Source organism: Nannobrachium achirus, assembly GCF_963921795.1.
Source record: "Nannobrachium achirus genome assembly, chromosome: 4".
Taxonomy (NCBI): Eukaryota; Metazoa; Chordata; class Actinopteri; order Myctophiformes; family Myctophidae; genus Nannobrachium; species Nannobrachium achirus.
The window spans coordinates 51,578,562-51,601,392 of NC_137813.1; the positions used below are offsets into that span (position 1 = coordinate 51,578,562).

The following is a 22,831-nucleotide window of genomic DNA, read 5'->3' on the forward strand; positions in this document are numbered from 1 at the left end:
TGCACATTAAAGCTCTTCTGTTCCGGATTTGAACCCGGTTTCATGCGCAAGTGCTGCCATTATTACCATTGAACCATGAGCTCAATGGTAAGCCGGCCTGCTTGCTTAGGGGATCAATTGAATCTTGACTATCAGGTCGATATTCGATGTCAGATCCTGTGTCTAGGTGAGGTGACCTTTGACACCATCTAAATGTCTCAATAGAAGAGCACATAAGCTCAATATCATACTACCTCCCCAATTGTATAAGTTATATTATATTAACATACTCTAGATTGGACAAAATACATTTGTATTCATAAAAAAGTGACATAGTGTCACTTTAACATGAATCCAACAATAGAAAAGATAATATGAGAATAATAATACAAAAAAGACCACAACACTGCTGTCTATGAAATGTATGAACAAGTTTAATCTGCAACACAATTTTATACAATATGTAGTGGGGGTCCCTGCTTTATCTCTCTCTCAGCTAAGGGGTCCTTGGCCTGAGAAATGTCAAAGACCCCTGTTCTAGGGTATAGAATGTGACTGAATTTGGAAACTTTCTTGAACAAAGTACTGATATAATACATGTTTTGTATAGTTGTATATGTTGTATAATAATTTGTGGCTGACACACCTGGGCTTGTTTCAAGGCAGGCCAGTGTTCCTCGTTTGGGAGACACTGTAGACATGTCATCATAATTCATTCTCTAAACACCACCAGCACAGCGGTGCAGTATTGACAAAGAAGTGCTGAGCTCCCTGTACGAGCTAGTGTGTTTTCTTTTTATCACTTTTTTTTGCATGTCCATTGTCCATAGTAAAACCTAACCAACATAATTGTGTGTGTGTGTGTGTGTGTGTGTGTGTGTGTGTGTGTGTGTGTGTGTGTGTGTGTGTGTGTGTGTGTGTGTGTGTGTGTGTGTGTGTGTGTGTGTGTGTGTGTGTGTGTGTGTCCACAGCTTCCAGGGTCCAGTTCCTGACCTGCAGACTGTCAAACTGCTGGCCTTCCAGAGCAGGGACGTTCCTGTCACCTTTGCTGTGGTGGACCATTGGTGACATCTCCTTCTACACCTTCAAAGACTTCCATCTGCCCACTGACGTGTTCCACTGAGGACAACAATCCTCTGGGATGTTCTGCCCACATTGACTAGGAGTACTGTACACATGCACTGTACATACACATTGCATCTGAAATAACAGCTCTTTATGTCTTATTCAGGATATACTGTATGCAGTATCTTTATATACTGTATGTACCTTTAACAGTTAACTACTTTACGGGATATTTCACTTTCAAATAAAAGAAACCTGGAAAAACCACAGCCCTCACGCATTAGAAGGACATTCTAATGTGTGAGGGGGGCATGATTTTTCCATTACTTTTTCCATGTATTTTTTTATATATTCTTTTAAAGCTTATTTTATTTGAAAGTGAAAGATCCATTTAAGACCTACTCAAAAATGTTCACTTTGAAAACCTTTGAAACTTTTCCAAAAATACTTTTTGACATGCAGTCTTCGTCTATAATGACATGCCCGAAATACAGACATCACTCCAGGGTGAATAATGGTTAATATCCTACTTTCTAAAATCTCCATTTGTATCTGCCTACAACTGTATAGATTTTCTAGTATATAATAATTAGGAGTCGTAGTTTGTTACCTTTGTTTAAACTCGGGAATATAATTGAGGGCAGGCCCTTACAATGCAGCAGAGATACAACAATGATCAACAAAATATATACATTTACATACCGGAACATCAATATTAAAATATAATCAGGAAACATAATCCTTGAAAACTGAAGAAAGTTCAAGGAACTAAAATCCGAAACAAAATTAATTAAAGCATTTACAGTCTAGAACAAAGGTGTTAGTTAAGCTGTCACTGTGTAAAAAAAGAAGAGAAAAACGCTTAAAAATAAAGAGGGCCTTGTGGTTTCTGATTGAAAAGAGAAGAGTTGTTCAAGAAATGCGTTCTGAAATGTACAGGAAAAGGTTTTAAAAAATATCAGAATTTTTTTGAAGATATTCATATTTCATATTTCAAATGATATCACTCCTAGTGAAATTACAAAAGAAGTGGTTCAAATTATTTTCAAAAAATCAATCTCACTGCAGCTTTTAATCAAGGGATTAAGAAAGGAAGATTCAGCTAACTCATTTTACCATGGAGTGATGGCGATGTTGCATAAAACAGGAGTTCGGATCAATTCAGATAATTATAAACATTTGACATTGAAAAATACAGATTACAAAATACTGGCCAAAGTAATAATGAATGGATGTATTAACAGTTTAGAACACATTTTTGAACAACAATGTGCCATAAAAGGCTGTGTTATAGAGCACCGAAGTCTGACATTACGAGGGTGAGTGCTTTCCCCCCTGGATCACAGTGTTATTTTCTCTATTGGAATTCCATAGGCATATCTTAGATAAAGTCATGTCTGGACATAATATGCTCGGTAAGAATTTGTTAAAAACAAGCTCCTCGGAGGCTCGGAGCACTGGTCTCCGCCAGGCCAGTTGATTATTGTGGGCCATAAATCTTTTTGAAAGACATGAAATTGAATGACCTAAGGTGTACTGATTTGCAAAATCAGGATTTGGTTGATTGAATTGATTTGATTTACAGTCATACACTTGATCTAAGGACAACCTAAAAAAGTCTGAAGGATCTATGTATTCAATTCATCAACATAGCAGTAAGAAATAACACCAAAATACCATATCATCAACAAATATAAAACATTATTAGGGCTCTATATTCATCGATGCCTTACCCCTTATCCCCAAACTTCTTTGCCTTTTTTTCTCACTATTTTGAAAAACATTTCTAAATAGTTCGAATCACTGATCTACAGCTATTTGAAGTATTTTAAAATGTTTTTCAAAATATTAAGAAAAAGCAAAAGTTTAGGGATAAAGGCCGGGGTAAGGCATGGATGCAATATAGCTTTATGTGTACAGAGTGAAAAGGAGGGTTGGGGTATAGGCCAGAGTGGGGAGATCCATTGACCTCCTGAATGGTGGATTTTCAGGCCCGTTTTGAAGGAAACCACTGAACCACATTTTAAGGGATGGTGTCAGGGTTGTAGAAAGAGAATTTACCCATGTTTGGGTGTTACCAGATTGTTGTTGTCGCTCCCTCTAGTATTGTGGCTGTGGATGTCATTCACTAGGTATTTAGTCAGGTATGAGGGTAATGAGGGCAAAGCCCCATTGACTATTTTGAAAGCCAATCCCATTTTTTGTTGCTTAACCCTGTCTTCTACCCTGAGCCATCCTAGGCTAGCAAAATTGGAAAAAGGTGGGTCATGGACTGATGGACCCCAGGCCGAGAAGTAGTCCGTACCAAGGAGGAGGAGTAATATCAAAACATGGGTCAGATGAGACGTTAGACGTTAGACCAGGAAACAACCTGCTGAAACCTGTGGCTTCAGCGCAGAAGTAACTGAGTCCTCCTGCTACCAATGAAATCGGCCTCCTGAAAAGTAGCCGGACGGGGAAGAAACCGAATTGGTGGAGACAGTAAACTTGTTATTATAATTATCTTGGTTATCATCATCATCTCCCTCCTAATCGTCGTCTTCATCATCTCCCTCCTCCTCATCGTCGTCTTCATCATCTCCCTCCTCATTTTCGTCTTCATCTTCTCCCTCCTCCTCATCGTCTACATCTTCTCCCTCCTCCTCATCGTCTGTCAGCATGGGGGGAATGATATGATATGATATGATATGATATGATATGATATGATATGATATGATATGATATATGATATGATATGATATGATATGATATGATATGACAATTACATATTGCATTAAATTACTTTTGGATGCTGAATCTGACCCAGTGTTTGAAAGGTTCTTCACTAGATCATTCCTTGCGATCTTCTTCAGAATCCTTTTCGTGACCTCCAGAACTTCATCCCCTTCATATGTCTGGACCATTGCATCTATTGTTTGCTCCCTGTCTGCATTGTCCAGCTGGGCTTTTTTTAAAACGCCCTCGTTGCGCAGTTGCCATTGGAATTTCCCGAATTCCTTACCATCCAAATCATAGAAAATAGATGATAGACGATCTTTGTGGTCTGCCATCGCTGGTTAAGGTGTTGGAAGAAAGATTCAGGATCTGAAAAGAAGTCAGAAGAAAAGGTTATATTCAAATTCTCAATCCTAAACGAACATTAGTATGACATCAAATCATTCTAACCTTTTTTATAAATACCGGTACAGTATTTCAGAAAACTCAGATATCAGTTTATATAACAATGAATATTGTATATCAACAAAATTATCCACAGTGAATCAAAGACAAGGAAGGTCCTTCAAAGAAAGACTCCCTCGTGTGTATGGTTATGTAGGGGCTTGTTCACTTAAGATGATTACAAACAATTTCTCAACTGGGTGGTACAGACCACCAGGGAGAATACAGAGAAGGGGCAGTTTAATATATACATGTGCACATTTTGCACTATTTTTCATTAAACCAGTATAACAGTATCATTTTCATTATCATGCCAGTATCATGTCAGCCCTGTCAACAGGGATGTCACAGCGCTGTCGACATGGTGATATGGCCCCCGGTAAAAAAAGGGCATTTTTTCCTTCATTGAGTACTTTATTTACAGTTTAGTAGTGGTACGCACTGTACGGCTTTTTATGACGCAATCATGACTTTTCAGCATGTTTCAAAAGTTGGCCCTATTAATGCATGGCATTGCACCTACATTAACATGCTACAAGCAGAAGCAGAACGCTAATCTTTTTAGATCTTTGTCTATTTTAATTGTGGAGGAAATAGGGATGGGACGATATGAACATTTCATATCACGATTATTGTGACAAAAGAAATCGCGATTTACAATATTATCACGATAATCAAATCCATTATCCTGGGGTGGAACATTTGCCAAAAAATAGCAGATCTACAAGCTCACAACCCGTTACAACGTGACGTGCTGTGAGCTTGTAGATCGGCAATTTTTTGGCAAAGACATTTGATAGAGAAAGAAAAAAAGACTATCAAGGATGTATATTACAAGTATCTTTTACCAATTCTAGAGGGTTTGAGCTGCACCGGATATGCAGCTCGGCAAATAAAAGGTGAATTGATCCCAGTGCATGACAGAGGACGATATCATGATAAATTAAATCTCCACGATACGAGTAGCTTATACATTTAGAAATTTATTTATGGGACATATCCATGACCCCCTGCACTCCACACGCAAGAGTTCACTCCAGGTCTTTTTCTAAAATAGCAGCAGAGCAACAGACAGAGAGAGTGAATGGAGGGCCAACAGGACATTTAAGTAAACAGGGATGATATTCTGCAAACAGAGAGAGTGAATGGAGGGCCAACAGGGCATTTAAGTAAACAGGGATGATATTCTGCAAACAGAGAGAGTGCGTTGACCTTGTTGGAAACACTCTGCTAGAGATGAGGAAGTCAGGAGCTTATACAAGCTCACAGCGAGCTTGTAGATCTGCTATTTTTGAAAAAGTTGTGAAAATGTGTGCAAATCTTTGAATATATGTATTTTCAAAGTGAACGTTTGTAAATCAAAATTTTGCTTCTGGGGGGGTCCCTGGAACTAGATATTTTGAAATGGGGGTCCGTGGCCAAATAAATATCATTTTGAGGGTCCTTCACATGAAAAGGTTTGAGCACCACTGACATAGTAGTCTCTCAAGAACAGGCTGACTGAGCTCCAGTTAAGTGAAAAGGACCTTTTCTTTGACGATGGCTGGCCAGATTGCTGACATAGAAACATAGGTTTTTTCCAAAAGTCTTAGAAGGATTCAAAAGACACTTATAGAATCGGGTCAAAATTCTAATTTTCACAATTTTTCAAAAATAGCAGATCTACAAGCTCGCAGCGCGGCACTCGGTGCCAAGCTGTGAGCTTGTATATCTGCTATTTTTTTTATATTTAAAGCATAAAATATTGCATCATAATGTGTTCAGGCCAAAATCCCGCACACTGCTCTTGCTCAACAGCTCCTTTTTATTAAAGGGATATTCCACTTTCAACAGGGAGCAGTGGTAGGGCTTCTCTCCACATACACACCCATTGTAACTTCAAACTCCATTTTAACCATGATAGATTCATTAAAAACACCCATTGTTTTTTTCTGGAGACTCATTTTACCTTCCTAATACGTGAGCAGGCCATGTTTTTTCGATAACGTTTTTCATTTATTTTTAATAATTATTTGGAAAAATGGAAAAAATGAAATACAAAAAAAATATTATTAAAAATAAATGAAAAATGTTATCGAAAACACACGGCCTGCTCACATATTAGGAGGGTAGTATGAGTCACCAGAAAAAATCACACCCGTGTGAACTGAGCGGTGGTCGTGGAGGCTGTGCAACAGCACTACTGGGTGGGTGCAGCGGGGTTAGTGTGCTTTACAATGCTGTAGTTTCTTCACACACTCTAATTTATTTGACCCTATAAAACATTCAGTTTGTTAATAATAATAATAATACTTGACCACACATGCTGACCCACCCTTCCCCCCTGTGTGTGTGTGTGTGTGTGTGTGTGTGTGTGTGTGTGTGTGTGTGTGTGTGTGTGTGTGTGTGTGCGCGCGTGTGCGTGTGTGTGTGTGTGTGTGTGTGTGTTTGTGTGTGTGAGAACAGCGCCCCTCCCGGCCGGACACACACACGGCCACGTATAGGAGACGGTGTGACCACCGCTCAAAAACAATAAAAAAAACAGTGGTTAAGTGGTTACGTTATGAGTAAAAAAAATCAAACCTCGTTTGAAGTGGAGCGTGTGTGTGTGAGCTTGCAGATCAGCTATTTTCGCCGTGCAACACACATGACAAAGTAGTCAGGCTTTACTTGCGAGAGGAGGAGATTCACAGTGCAGCTGCAGACAGCACCGCATAATCAACGTTCACGAGGAGCTGCTTGAAGTGCGTACTATTGGAGCATGTGAATGAAAAGAGAGACGAGAGGACAGACGACCGCACGGAGGCGCGGACCGCCGCATGAACGACCGCCGAACGACCGCCGAACGCCGACGAACGCCGTTCACGGGCGTCAGAATGATCGTGTTCGACAATTCGTTCATCAAGCGAAAACAAAGGACGTTCAGTTCATGTTCGCCCTTCACTGCGTGTGTCTGTGTGGAGCTGCTGCTGCTGCTCTATATCTCTTGACTGAGTCTGTGTGTGTGTGTGTGTGTGTGTGTGTGTGTGTGTGTGTGTGTGTGTGTGTGTGTGTGTGTGTGTGTGTGTGTGTGTGTGTGTGTGCGTGCGTGCGTGCGTGCGTGCGTGCACGAGAGAGAGAGAGAGAGAGTGTGTTGTCTGCCTGCCCTGCTCAATAGCGCCCCTCCTTTAACGTGTGTGTGTGTGTGTGGTCTGTGTGTGTGGTCAAGAGAGGTATGGCAGGCGACAGACATACACGGCCGGCCAGCCAGCCAGTAACATCTTGAAAGCGAATCACAGGAGCGGCGGGACCACCGCTCAAAAATAATGTGTGTTTTTAATGAATCTATCATGGTTAAAATGAAGTTTGAAGTTACAATGGGTGTGTGTGGGGAGAGGCCCTGGGCCTGGAGGGCCTGGTAACATTTACATCAAATATCTATTCTATAATCAAGCTAATTAAAAACTGTTCAGGGTGTTCATAAAAGCCTGATTAGATGATAAAATTACCAAAAGTTTTTTTTGAAAGTGAAATACCCCTTTAAGTTGACAGACGTTTCGGTCCCACTGGACCTTCATCACGACAAGAGTGTCTTACATGCATGCGTGAATCAAAACACCGTTCCGGTTGAGCCAAGGGCGGTATTATTAAAGGGGAGATATAATGGATACGCAATCAAATGTAAAGCTGTTATATGTTATGTCTTGGGCGCGAGTATTCCTACCGTAGGAGAGTTCGTTGAGGCGCGGCTTGTGATTGGCTGGAGCGGAGGTCTGGAGCGCTCGGCTGTGGTCACTTGGACTGCGCGGGCGGGTGTGAATGCGTTTATCGTGGGCTTGCCCAGGCCTTACGGCCTGGGCATAAATATAACGATTGCATTCACCACTGCTTCGTAACTCGCGCGGCGCTCCGCCGGCCGCGCGGCCCTGGCCCGCTCTTCAAGGTCCGCTGGCCTTCGCGCCGCTTGTAATGTCGTGGACAATAACTGTGACATTTAACCATAAAACGAGCGCTCCTTCAAACGAACTCTCCTACGTTTGGATTATCAGCGTCTTGGGCAGGGGCCTGGGTAATGGATAAGGTGCACAGGCCCAAAATAAGTTGAGAAACACTGCTTTAGACAATGTAATTTAATCTCAATCTAAACATCTTTTCGTATAGGGTCCCTTGACTGAATCATTTTTAAAAGGGGTCTTTTTTTACTCATGTCAATAATGAGTCATTTGGGGATACCATTTGGAATTGGGGCTCTGTGACGTGAACGCAGTAAATATAAAATACTGGTATGAAGAGAATTACAAACTTGTCTTCCGGTGTGCCTACCAGAGGATGCAATGAAAAGATTTCATAAAATTAGGAATTAGTCAAATGTTAATTAGCCTACTAGAAATGTACCTGATGTTTAATAGCAGCAAACAAATAACATTAGCCTACACCATCTAATATCCTACCACAATAATAGTTTAGGACCTCCAACGGAAACAAGACCGCTAAGGGCTTTTTTAGGTGTTCCTTTTAGGCAGGGTGTTTTCAGTTCGACTGCACCTGTGTCCTGTGCTGTACTTTTTCCTTTTCTTTTTTTTTAATGTAGGCTACTTCCTAGAAGTTCCTACTGTTCTTAATTTTTGTCTATTCAAATATTCAATTCAAAAACTTTCTCTCTCTCTCTCTCTCTCTCTCTCTCTCTCTCTCTCTCTCTCTCTCTCTCTCTCTGCTCTGCACTTGTGCGTGCGTGCGCGCGTGTGTGTTCAAAACCCATGAAAGCCTTGCAAATCACACTCACAGCTTCCGTGACAGTCCTCAAAACTGCCAACAATTTGCCATCACCCTTCTTGTGCCAGCATTATCCACAATTTGTCATTGCTACAGGCTACAAACGATTTAATCGTTAATCGTTGATTTAATCGAAAACCACTTAGACGAAAACATTTCAGCTCAAAGTAACTGAGTTTTTTATGAGCACTTTGTCATCTCGACTAGCATAGGCCTACCGTATTCCGACATTGAAATCGTTGAAATCAGCAAAGTTATGGAATTATAGATTAATAGCCTGTTGCATAACTTGCATTTGTCCCCGTCGTTAGTAGGGTTAGAGGTATTAATTTATTTACCTTATTATAGCCACGCAGAAGTCGCCTCCTCGCGCCAATGAAAACGAAAGAAACTTTGCGTCACAAAGGCTTTGACTACAGGACAATGGGACCTCCCCAATATGACTTCACGTGGGTGGATCACAAACTTGATCATTCACGTCATCATGTCATAGTCATAGAGCATTGATACTCAAACTCAGACTAACCATGCAATCAATCAATCAATCAACCAATCAATCAATCAATCAAAACATTGAATAAATACAAAAATTAAAAACAAAACTGTTTTAGACAGTGTTTTAGAAGTTATTATATTTAGCCTATTACATTACTATTGATCATCCAGAAACTGCGTGCACAGTGCACTCATTCAGAGCAGCAGCAAATCCATAATTTGAACAACATCATCAGAACATTTTTTTTGCAACACATTCAAGTTTATGCTTCAACTTCTTTGCCCAAAATGATTGGATATGCTGGTTTTGAAGCAATTTGTAGCAAATGTAGAAATATTAGACCTTAATGGTCTGATGTCAAACCATGTTCTAATCAGGCCTACTTTACATTAGACCAACCTTTCTTTACATTTTGGAAAGAATTTGACAGTTTTACATCGATGGCCCACTCTTGCTTTAGTGGCCATGCAGTGCCCACTCTTCCCAGAGCTATCCAACCAGATATCTTAACCTGTGTCTCCCGCATATTTCTATGATGAGCTTCAAGACGCAGCCAGTAGGCTGTGGGCTATGTTGTGTCATGTATTACCATGATACCAACTTTCTCAAAGTATAAAAGCAGGAAAGACTGCATACTTCAGACCACTGCAAATTAAATGAAAATAATGTTTTATTATTAGGCTATTATCCGGATTGCTGAGAGAGAGAGAGAGAGAGAGAGAGAGAGCAATCTATGAAATCATAAAATATAGGCCTCTGGTGGTCGTGGAGCTAGAGGGGCTAAAGAGAGAGTAATAATATAGAGTAGTGTTAAATAGTCTAATATTGAAATGTTGTGATGCACGGCACGAGTATAGGTTTATTTGCACTCTCAAACTTATCTCCTATCGGAACCTCTCTCACCACTAGTAGGCCTATAGCCAACCCTATATAGCCTATATAGTGGAATATAAACATCTAACTAAACTCTAAAATAAAATAAAAAGTCCATATATGGGCATTCTCAGAAACAAAATCCCATTTATGCCCATATATGGAAATTTCTGATGTCATCAATCCCAGGCCCTAACTGGCCTAACAGCCTGCTTTGCTCTGATTTACACCCTATACCTTCCCCGAAAACGTTAATAGTAAGTCCATATAATGTATATGGATATATATTAATAAAGGATAAAAGAAGTAAAATGTCCATATACAGTATGGGCATTCCCAGATGATGCCCTGTTAGGGTACCCCCTTATGCCCATATGGAGATCCACAGGCATCAAACCCAGGCCCTAACTTGCCAAGGCCCTACTTGGCTTTACTAATTAACATACGTTTTATGCCCATATATGGAGATCCCTGTTTCAAAGTCATCAATATTAAGGACATATCTGGGAATGCCCATATTTGGTAATGCCCATATATGGGCATGTTTTGACATAACATTGTTGACTATCATGCAGGGGTCTCCATATATGGGTAACTGGTCCAATATACATCACTGGCCAGATGGCCAAGAACATGCGACGGGGTCGCAAGTCGCCCTGAGGCGTCTTACTAGTAATTTACTGTAGAGAACCCCTATTGCTCATCTTTATATTACAAAAGAGTAAGTGATCTACTTCCGGGTCATGTATCGCTAACTTAAATACCAAACCACTTGGCCAAGATGTACTACATATGTACTAAATATAGCTTAAAAATTCAAACACCCATGTCACCTTTGCAAGATGTCGTTTCCAAACCTCTGTATACAGTTGTATTCGTTATTACCCTCATATTTTGCCTCTGTATAAAATAGTCCGCCGGTCAAATATGTCCGACCGGAAACGTGCGCTGCGGCACAATAGTTCCGACACAATAGTTCCCCCCCCCCCCCCCCCCCCCCCCCCATTTTTTTTTTTTTTTTTTTAACGTTTTTTCTTTTTTTCCTTTTTTTTTTTTTTTTTTCTTTTTTCTTTCCTTTTTTTTTTCTTTTTTTTTAAACTAGATGTGAGCGGCCCGAAGGGCCGCGACCCTCTAGTTAGATACATTTTTGAACATTGGTACAAGAACACGTTTCTTTCACCGACACAGCCATGGTGGTGATGGGGCATGGTGGCTATATAGATTCTTCCAAAATAACTGTATTCTAGACGAGCAATGTGAGAAGTAAATGAAATTGCTTGTTTGTTTCACAGTTTGGGGAAAGTAGCCCTGAAACATGATTGTCATATCGTGACAGACAACTGTGTGTGAACCATGGCTATTGGCTAGGTTCCAAGATGACACGACTGCTTTCGCTGTCCGTGGTGCTGAACTCTTAACTCTCATGCTTCAAACTGTGTGAGAACAAGAATATTCACCATATTCCTGGCCATTCTATGGAGGCTGCCATTTTCCTTTTACAGAGGGCGCTGGAGCATTTTTCTTTGTGTGCTGCTTCATAAACATCTTTTCACTTCCTCCCAAGTAAGGAAGTGACATATTATTGTCTGTTGCCAGATTTTGCCAAAGAAATAAGCCCAACAGAAGCAACTACAGTAGGCTATACTACTTTACATTCACATTTGAAAATAGCAGATCAGCAAGCTCACAATGTGTCACATTGCGACACATTGTGAGCTTGTATATTTGCTATTTAAAAAATATTTAATATTGAAAACATTTTTTTTGTGAATATTTTTGAAACATTTTAACAACATAAATCTGTGTGGAGGTCCCTGGCACCACATATTTTCAGATGGGGGTCTGCGACTGTGGACAAATATGTAATCTGGGGTCCTTGATATGAAAAGATTTGGGAACCACTGGTTTAAAAAATATTAGAAAGTAAGCCCAATAAGCAACATTTTTTTAAAGACACAAATTGCTTATTATAAGCAGACATGGCAACCCGGGTACATTCAGAGCCCAGAGCGCCTCCACTGACACTTTAATGCAAGGACAACAGGAAACCAAATGATGTTTTTCAGGACAGCTTTTTCAGCCTCCGCCTCTTTCAGGATATGAACAGGAAGCCGGGGGCGGGGCCAGGAATAACGTGAATAGAGGCTATGGTTATTTATATCTATATAATATTAGAGAAATAACAAGCTTTGAAACATATACATAATCAGAATCAATCTTTATTGTCACATCACATTAAGTAAAGTGGGTGAAATTCTTGATTGTGTAGGCTCCTCATTGCAGTTAAAAGATAAAGATCAATGTTCTCAAATGCATACATGACAATTGCATTTTAATACAATAATATGTGGCAAGTCAGATCACACTTGCAAACGAATTACGTCCTTGTCCGTTCTATGACCATATATGGAGATCCCTGTTCCGATGTCATCAATATTAAGGGCAATGCCATTATTTGGTAATGCCCATATATGGGCATGTTCTCAACAGTGCCTGTTGAAATTGGGTAACTGGTCCAATATACATCACTGGCCAGATGGCCAAGAATTGGCGCGACGTCGCATGTCGCCCTGAGGCGTCTTACTTATATATTTAAAATAATATTATGCACGTATGCACTGTCTCTCGCTAAACATGATTACTCAATAGAATTAAAATTAGAATTATTATTGATACATATCAGAAAGTAGGAGAACGTGTTTAATTAGGAAACTACAATAGGCCTAGATCACCTTTACTGGACATCACGTAATTGTATTTGGATATAACACTAGAACTGAATTGAAAGCAATGACTTCATTGCAAGTACCTTTTAGAGTTGATTCAGAAGGAAAATGTTTGAAGGAAGTATTTACAATGTTGATTTAGTGGCTGTAACGACAGGTTTCTCAAGATTTTATATAGTAAAACATATAATATATATTTTTCATAAACTGTAATACCCTCAGATAATTCTGGTCATTTGGTAATTATGTCCTTTTTGGGAGAGGGAAAAAAGGTTACTGGAAATCTAATGTAAAGAAAAGTTGAACAAAGGATTTGGAAGAGGAAATGGATATAGAACAGTGGGAAATAAATAATGAAAAAAAGAATGCAGGACTATTGTTATTTCATGTCTAAAGAGATTCACTTTGAACGCAATTCCAGAAACGTTTCCTAGAACTAAATCTTTTAAATATATTGAGTGAGTGAGTGAGTGAGTGAAAAGAAATGTAATAATTACAATGAGTTTTTGTTTAATCCTACAATAAATGCGAGAAGTCTCTGTGAGTCTATCTGTCTGTCTGTCTGTCTGTCTGTAATCCGCGTAACTCGAGAACCGTTCGTCCCACCGGTCAGATTCGGCACACGCGTTCCCCGCCACGGCACAGAGTGCCGGGCCTCGACCCGACCCGATTTGCGTTTTTTCCTGAACCGGCGCGAAACATTCGGATTCTCCATATGCGGAGATGATTGTTGACATCAGGCTGTTTCTGAGGAAACCGGCAGAGGCGCTGACTCATTGTGACATCACATCATAAAAGGCTCTGACATCACGTACCCCACATGAGTCAACAAAAAATGCAATGGTTACGTATTGAATGTCATCAGTATGACATGTTTTGATGTTCCTATATGGGCATAAATGGACACAGGCAAATGGTCAAAAGGTATAATGGGGTTTGCAGGGTAGGGCATTCACAGAGATCTCCATATACTGTATAATGTCATAAAGAGATTCATCCAACGTGATGATTCTATATTAGGAAATAGTGTAAAAAGTAAAGTACTGTGCAAGAGTAAAAGTATCATAATAATAGGCTGATACATTTTAGAGTAAAGTATCTCGATGTTTAATACTGAGATAATTACATTATATGAATCCCCTAATTTTAATTATATCATTACCTTTCAAATTCAAATAATCCTGTTATTATTGTTGGCACTAGTACGATTACTGATGATTAATATATCATCATCATCATCATCACCATCATCATCATCATCATCATCATCATCATAATCATCATCATCATCATCATCATCATGTCTAACTACGTGGTTCCAGACTTACACTGATCTTCCATGGTAACATCTTCAGAGGGACAGTACGACCAGTGTCAATGAATGGAAAGAGTGTTTCAGTGAAAGTGTGTGTGAAGGTGTGTATGTGTGCGTTAGTATTAGGATCAGAGAAGGACAGCTTTTCTCTGTTCCAGTCCAGCTGGACTCTGATCTTCTTGGGGTTCTGCTTCACTGAGAGAACAGTGGTTGACCCTGAGGAGACTGCTATGAATTTACCTTCATACAACCATATGCTCCAGTATCGACCCTCTCCCTTCCCCTTCCTCTGAAAAGACTCTGCTAACACACCCAGTACCCAGAATGTGTTGTCTCCAACCTCAACATCCCAGCTGTGAGTCCCAGAGTTAAAGCCCTCAGAACCCAGGACACGGAGCCGTTGGTCAAACCTCTCTGGGTTGTCAGGAAGCTGCTGTTCATCTCCAGATCTCACACTGGTCAAATCATCAGACAGGATGCGTTGTGGATGGGCAGTGTTGGGGTCCAGAATGACAGGAGTGTAGGAGACAATGTCCTTCATCTTGTCCCAGACTCTGAAGGTCAGGTTCTTCAGGTGTTTGGCCTCGTCTATCCGTGCTCCTGAGACCGGCTGTGGGTCCTGCAGTGTGAGCTGGACTCTTTCCACTGTGGTCTTGTAGTTCTGCAGGAATGAGATGTGTCCAGCTCTCAGATCCTCCTCTATGGCTCTGATTATGTCTGAAAGGGTTGATATCTCTCTGTTCAGGGCATCAGTCTTCTCCTTCACCATCTGAGTCTTCTGCAGCTCTTCCTCCCTCAGTGCAGTGATCCTGACCTCCTCTTCCTCTTGTAGAAACTGATGCATCTTCTTAAACTGTTCCTTCATCTGCGTCTCTGTGTGCCGGGCCCGTACCTTAATGTGTTCTGCTGTTTGGTCACAGTTTGTTTTAACTTTATTAAAGACCTCCAGTTTCTCCTGTAAAGTCTTCAAAGATTTCTGGACGTTCTCCTTGTGATGCAGTGCAGCTTCATCGATGGGTCTGAATCTGTGGTTGATGTGTTTTTTTGAATCTCGACACACAAGACACGCTGGCTCTTGACACTCCAGACAGAACAGTTTGAGTTTCTCAGCATGCAGACTGCAGAGAACCTCAGACCCTGTTGAAGCTCTCTGATGTCTCTCCTGTATGAAGGCCTCACACAGGTTCTTCAGAGCCAGGTTTCTGGGTGGATCCACTGAATGTCTCTCCTTACAAACTGGACATTCTTTTATTACTTTCTCTCTCCACCATTCCTGCAGACAGGCTTTACAGAAGCTGTGGCTGCACGACAGGAGAACAGGATCTTTAAAGATGTCCTGACAAACCGGACACGAAAAATCCTCTTCTGAGAAAGACGACTTAGATGCCATTTTGTCCGTGAATGAAGCAACAAACACTCTGCTCAATAAAGGAAATGAGCCACTCCCTCGAGTCTAGAATGTTCCCTGAAGTTTACTTTCACTTTGAATCGTGGTTCTTGTTAAAGTCCATTCAGCTGACAGAGTCAGCAGCAGGTTCCAGTGGTCTGGGTCAGTATTCCCTCCTGGTAAGACAGTCTGTCCTCCTCCACTGGAAGTTGTGTTTGATCTGAACGTGAATCTTTTGTTTTTCTCTCTGTCTGTGTTGACAGACAGGAGTGTGCAGTAAGTTTCTGTTTCCTGATTTCTGAGTCAGATACGGAGCTTTGACACCACAAAACTGTTGCAACACACACACGCACGCACGCACGCACACAAACACACACACACACACACACACACACACACACACACACACACACACACACACACACACACACACACACACACACACACACACACACACAATGCCGGAAATATTAATTGCAAAAATAGCCTCTAAACTGTAGAGGGAACAAAGCAGACCAAGTACAGAGCCAACAGTGAAGGTTAACTGTCTGGAAATGCACATTAAAGCTCTTCTGTTCCGGATTTGAACCCGGTTTCATGCGCAAGTGCTGCCATTATTACCATTGAACCATGAGCTCAATGGTAAGCCGGCCTGCTTGCTTAGGGGATCAATTGAATCTTGACTATCAGGTCGATATTCGATGTCAGATCCTGTGTCTAGGTGAGGTGACCTTTGACACCATCTAAATGTCTCAATAGAAGAGCACATAAGCTCAATATCATACTACCTCCCCAATTGTATAAGTTATATTATATTAACATACTCTAGATTGGACAAAATACATTTGTATTCATAAAAAAGTGACATAGTGTCACTTTAACATGAATCCAACAATAGAAAAGATAATATGAGAATAATAATACAAAAAAGACCACAACACTGCTGTCTATGAAATGTATGAACAAGTTTAATCTGCAACACAATTTTATACAATATGTAGTGGGGGTCCCTGCTTTATCTCTCTCTCAGCTAAGGGGTCCTTGGCCTGAGAAATGTCAAAGACCCCTGTTCTAGGGTATAGAATGTGACTGAATTTGGAAACTTTCTTGAACAAAGTACTGATATAATACATGTTTTGTATAGTTGTATATGTTGTATAATAATTTGTGGCTGACACACCTGGGCTTGTTTCAAGGCAGGCCAGTGTTCCTCGTTTGGGAGACACTGTAGACATGTCATCATAATTCATTCTCTAAACACCACCAGCACAGCGGTGCAGTATTGACAAAGAAGTGCTGAGCTCCCTGTACGAGCTAGTGTGTTTTCTTTTTATCACTTTTTTTTGCATGTCCATTGTCCATAGTAAAACCTAACCAACATAATTGTGTGTGTGTGTGTGTGTGTGTGTGTGTGTGTGTGTGTGTGTGTGTGTGTGTGTGTGTGTGTGTGTGTGTGTGTGTGTGTGTGTGTGTGTGTGTGTGTGTGTGTGTGTGTGTGTGTGTGTCCACAGCTTCCAGGGTCCAGTTCCTGACCTGCAGACTGTCAAACTGCTGGCCTTCCAGAGCAGGGACGTTCCTGTCACCTTTGCTGTGGTGGACCATTGGTGACATCTCCTTCTACACCTTCAAAGACTTCCATCTGCCCACTGACGTGTTCCACTGAGGACAACAATCCTCTGGGATGTTCTGCCCACATTGACTAGGAGTACTGTACACATGCACTGTACATACACATTGCATCTGAAATAACAGCTCTTTATGTCTTATTCAGGATATACTGTATGCAGTATCTTTATATACTGTATGTACCTTTAACAGTTAACTACTTTACGGGATATTTCACTTTCAAATAAAAGAAACCTGGAAAAACCACAGCCCTCACGCATTAGAAGGACATTCTAATGTGTGAGGGGGGCATGATTTTTCCATTACTTTTTCCATGTATTTTTTTATATATTCTTTTAAAGCTTATTTTATTTGAAAGTGAAAGATCCATTTAAGACCTACTCAAAAATGTTCACTTTGAAAACCTTTGAAACTTTTCCAAAAATACTTTTTGACATGCAGTCTTCGTCTATAATGACATGCCCGAAATACAGACATCACTCCAGGGTGAATAATGGTTAATATCCTACTTTCTAAAATCTCCATTTGTATCTGCCTACAACTGTATAGATTTTCTAGTATATAATAATTAGGAGTCGTAGTTTGTTACCTTTGTTTAAACTCGGGAATATAATTGAGGGCAGGCCCTTACAATGCAGCAGAGATACAACAATGATCAACAAAATATATACATTTACATACCGGAACATCAATATTAAAATATAATCAGGAAACATAATCCTTGAAAACTGAAGAAAGTTCAAGGAACTAAAATCCGAAACAAAATTAATTAAAGCATTTACAGTCTAGAACAAAGGTGTTAGTTAAGCTGTCACTGTGTAAAAAAAGAAGAGAAAAACGCTTAAAAATAAAGAGGGCCTTGTGGTTTCTGATTGAAAAGAGAAGAGTTGTTCAAGAAATGCGTTCTGAAATGTACAGGAAAAGGTTTTAAAAAATATCAGAATTTTTTTGAAGATATTCATATTTCATATTTCAAATGATATCACTCCTAGTGAAATTACAAAAGAAGTGGTTCAAATTATTTTCAAAAAATCAATCTCACTGCAGCTTTTAATCAAGGGATTAAGAAAGGAAGATTCAGCTAACTCATTTTACCATGGAGTGATGGCGATGTTGCATAAAACAGGAGTTCGGATCAATTCAGATAATTATAAACATTTGACATTGAAAAATACAGATTACAAAATACTGGCCAAAGTAATAATGAATGGATGTATTAACAGTTTAGAACACATTTTTGAACAACAATGTGCCATAAAAGGCTGTGTTATAGAGCACCGAAGTCTGACATTACGAGGGTGAGTGCTTTCCCCCCTGGATCACAGTGTTATTTTCTCTATTGGAATTCCATAGGCATATCTTAGATAAAGTCATGTCTGGACATAATATGCTCGGTAAGAATTTGTTAAAAACAAGCTCCTCGGAGGCTCGGAGCACTGGTCTCCGCCAGGCCAGTTGATTATTGTGGGCCATAAATCTTCGTTTGAAAGACATGAAATTGAATGACCTAAGGTGTACTGATTTGCAAAATCAGGATTTGGTTGATTGAATTGATTTGATTTACAGTCATACACTTGATCTAAGGACAACCTAAAAAAGTCTGAAGGATCTATGTATTCAATTCATCAACATAGCAGTAAGAAATAACACCAAAATACCATATCATCAACAAATATAAAACATTATTAGGGCTCTATATTCATCGATGCCTTACCCCTTATCCCCAAACTTCTTTGCCTTTTTTTCTCACTATTTTGAAAAACATTTCTAAATAGTTCGAATCACTGATCTACAGCTATTTGAAGTATTTTAAAATGTTTTTCAAAATATTAAGAAAAAGCAAAAGTTTAGGGATAAAGGCCGGGGTAAGGCATGGATGCAATATAGCTTTATGTGTACAGAGTGAAAAGGAGGGTTGGGGTATAGGCCAGAGTGGGGAGATCCATTGACCTCCTGAATGGTGGATTTTCAGGCCCGTTTTGAAGGAAACCACTGAACCACATTTTAAGGGATGGTGTCAGGGTTGTAGAAAGAGAATTTACCCATGTTTGGGTGTTACCAGATTGTTGTTGTCGCTCCCTCTAGTATTGTGGCTGTGGATGTCACTCACTGTTGTGAGGTATCTAGTCAGATATGAGGGTAATGTGGGCAAAGCCCCATTGACTATTTTGAAAGCCAATCCCATTTTTTGTTGCTTAACCCTGTCTTCTACCCTGAGCTATCCTAGGCTAGCAAAATTGGAAAAAAGGTGGGTCATGGACCCCAGGCCGAGAAGTAGTCCGTACCAAGGAGGAGGAGTAATATCAAAACATGTGTCAGATGAGACGTGAGACGTTAGACCAGGAAACAACCTGCTGAAACCTGTGGCCTCAGTGCAGAAGTAACTGGGTCCTCCTGTTAACAAATACATCGGCCTCCTGAAAAGAAGCAGGGCGGGGGAGAATCCGATTGGGTGGATGGGGAAAAAAATGGATGGGTGGATGGGGAAAAAACTGAATGGGTGGATGAGGAAAAATTCGGAATGGCAAATGGGGAAATAACCGAATTGGGAGACGGACAGGGTGTAAAATGCGGGCTGGTGGAGAATATAAAATTGTTATTAGAATTATCGACCATGATGACATGGTCGTCTTCATCATCTCCCTCCTCATCGTCGTCTTCGTAGCCTCCCTGAGAGTTCTTCTGATATACCACCAGGTCCTAGACACACACACACACACACACACACACACACACACACACACACACACACACACACACACACACACACACACGTAAATGGAATGAGCTTATCTACAGTAAGTATCACCTCTGCTGAACAGATGATGACCTCATTGTCCGGTCAAACTTAATGAATTCACATTAATTAACTAAAAGCTCAGATGCACTATTTCCATTGACCTCGTCAATCCATCTGAAATTATCTGAAGAGAACTGTCTACTTCTATTATCTATCTATTAGTTTGATTTAACTTACACACTTAAAGCAGCACTCTGTAAGTTTTTTAAAAAGAATAAATGCAATTTTGTGCATCCTGTATGGTAGAGTATGTTAATACAAATCAATTGGGGTGGTTGTATTTTGACTCTCTGCTCTTCTACACAAAATTCAACTTATCCCCTGAGCAAGCTGGCAGGCTCTATTAGTCTATTAGCTCAATGGTAAAATTCTCAGCTCTTGCGCAGGTAACCGGGTTCAAATGTATGTCTATCTGTCTGTCTGTCTGTCTGTCTGTCTGTCTGTCTGTCTGTCTATCTATCATAATTACCATGTCATATTTCTCTCGTAGTTCTTGGGCTTTCTTCTCATATTGTTGTTTGTAATACTGGTTCAGATTTCTCCACTTCTCTCCCAGTATCTTGGCATAGTCTGCCGAAGACAGACCTGGGTTCTGCTGCTTCACACTGGAACGACGCTCAGAGCTGAACAACAAGAATGCAGACCTACACACACACACACACACACACACACACGCACGCACGCACGCACGCACGCACACACACACACACACACACACACACACACACACACACACACACACACACACGATCACAGAGGTTGTTTGAGTGCCTTTGGTAGGTGTGTATGACTTATAGAAATATTTTGGGTGCCTTTGGGTGTGCTTGATATGTATGTCTTACGGAGGTCGTTTGGGTGCATTGGGATCTTTCCTTTTGCATCCCCTCTTGTCTGCTTTGGCCAAGACCTGGAATAAAGAAATACATGAATGAACAAACAATAATACAACTATAAACCGATATTGATTTCTCAGAACAATATTAAGATGATAATGGTTGTCTTACACATGTAAGTGCGCACATCATATTTGATCATATTTACATTATTTTCTACAGAGGGTAACTTTACAGGTTTCGATCGATGTATTGTCTGCCAATTAATAGGGACAATGTTTGCATCAATCCTTATATGGGGCATTTTCATGTCTGCATTTGCCGCGACCGCAGTTTTCCCGGTGAACCTGAGCACAACCGTGGGGGCCGATGGGCAAGGAGGGTTGCGAGCTTATGAGAAACAACTAAAATAAGACCTTAAAACCTGGCGAAAACAGTTGCTTGCATTAGTGCTAGTTGACGATAAAGGAAATCATTAAATAGAAAACATTAAATGAACTTCTGAAAAGCCTACTAGGCTTTATGGCAAAAGCAGTTGCGTAAATTAGCACAAGATTAGATGAGGATAAAGGAAATCATTAAATGGAAAACATTAAATTAACTTCTGAAAATGCTTCCTAAGCCTACACTAGCCTACAAGTAAAACTAGTGGAACCGCGATCTTGCCACACGTGAATAATTGTCGTTGTAAACAATAACACAGACTGAATATAAATCCTTAGTCTAGTAGTGGGAAGAAGAGGTAATCTTCGTGGCCCCAAATATCTTTTAAATATCTTGCAATTGGCGACGAGAAATCAGCAAGAGTGCCTCTCAATACATGAAGCTATATAACCTCTCCATCATGGGCAATAATATGTGGTGTGTTCCCCACACTCCCGCGCCCCCACCGTTTGCGCTCAGGTTCACCGGGGGAAACTGAGGTCGAGCCTTTGCCAGTGTCAAGAGGATACTCAGTTCTACTAGTTATTTTCTGAATAGCCACTAGAGGGTAGACTTTTACTAGAATTGGCCCTCCAGAGGCCATTCAGAAAATAGGCTTGTTCTTGAATCACTCACTCCCTCTGCTTGGAGGAGACGGGTCCGACTGCAGTACCCAGTAGGAGGCGGGCATTGGAGGAGGCGGGCATTGGAGGAGCGGGAGGCGGATTAGAAAGGTTCATAGTATCCAATAGAATCATGGCAATAATGTCACGTGCACGCTGCTCTGTCCCAGGTGGGCTTTGAATTCCTCTTCAAACCTTTATTGAACACAGAAACCAACATTCCCAAAAAATAAAACGTTTTTTTAATAATGAAAAGTAACTTTTAATAATAAATAACTGTATTGCATTCATTCTTATTGCCGAAAATGACTCTTCAAACCATTATTCAACACTAGAAAATAATATTACAAAAAAAGAAAACGTTTCCAAATGAAAAATAACTTTTAATAATAAATATTAGCGGCGAGGGATCCCCCCTGAGGACCGGCGGTCCGCGAGAGACACCCCGGTGGAGGGTTGACGTGAGTCGGCCACCCTGCGGGAGTGTGGGGGTCTCACGCCGCTGACCACGGGGTGACCGCAGCGGAGGTCCGTGAGTAGTGGTCTCCCGGTGGTAGCCGTGAGTCAGCCGCAGCGGAGCCGCAGCGGAGCTGCAGTGGAGGTCCGTGAGATGTGCGGGGGTCTCGCTGCTGATCCCCGCACGGTAGCCGTGAGTCAGCCGCAGCGGAGGTCCGTGAGAGGTGCGGGGGTCTCGCTGCTGACAGCTGACCCCCGCACCTCTCACGGACCTCCGCTGCGGCTGACTCACGGCTACCGTGCGGGGATCTGTCGACCCTCCACCGGGAGACTACTACT

At 40.8% G+C, this 22,831-nt stretch overlaps 3 protein-coding genes across 3 annotated transcripts in view; 1 reads left to right on the forward strand and 2 right to left on the reverse strand.

Annotated features, from left to right (window-relative positions):
* Positions 1–1,615: 1,615 nt before the first annotated feature.
* Positions 1,616–9,308, reverse strand: LOC308284410 (uncharacterized protein). Its single transcript, XM_080725014.1, has 3 exons — positions 9,273–9,308; positions 3,827–4,128; positions 1,616–3,694 (listed from the first exon to the last, which is right to left on the reverse strand). Exons 2-3 carry the CDS (start codon positions 4,092–4,094, stop codon positions 3,573–3,575), a joined length of 390 nt encoding a protein of 129 aa, XP_080581140.1. The 5' UTR covers positions 4,095–4,128; positions 9,273–9,308; the 3' UTR covers positions 1,616–3,572.
* A 5,025-nt stretch (positions 9,309–14,333) lies between these two features.
* Positions 14,334–15,734, reverse strand: LOC308282985 (nuclear factor 7, brain-like; the record flags this gene model as incomplete). The annotated part of the gene is made up of 1 exon (XM_080723372.1): positions 14,334–15,734. One exon carries the CDS (start codon positions 15,732–15,734, stop codon positions 14,334–14,336), a length of 1,401 nt encoding a protein of 466 aa, XP_080579498.1.
* A 4,369-nt stretch (positions 15,735–20,103) lies between these two features.
* The window catches only part of LOC308284416 (histone H3.2-like), a gene marked incomplete at both ends in the record, with an annotated part of 91,401 nt that continues 88,673 nt past the window's right edge, over positions 20,104–22,831 (forward strand). The window contains one exon of the mRNA XM_080725020.1: positions 20,104–20,155. Coding sequence (XP_080581146.1) covers positions 20,104–20,155 — 52 coding nt within the window. The remainder of the gene's footprint in view (positions 20,156–22,831) is intronic.

Excerpts from the sequence above, each read along its gene's own strand:
- LOC308284410 (XM_080725014.1), bottom strand. The coding sequence starts at position 4,094 with ATGGCAGACCACAAAGATCGTCTATCATCTATTTTCTATGATTTGGAT. Across the intron at positions 3,695-3,826 it reads GTCAGATTCAGCATCCAAAA|ACGATGAGGAGGAGGGAGAA; the intron begins GTAATTTAATGC and ends CCATGCTGACAG.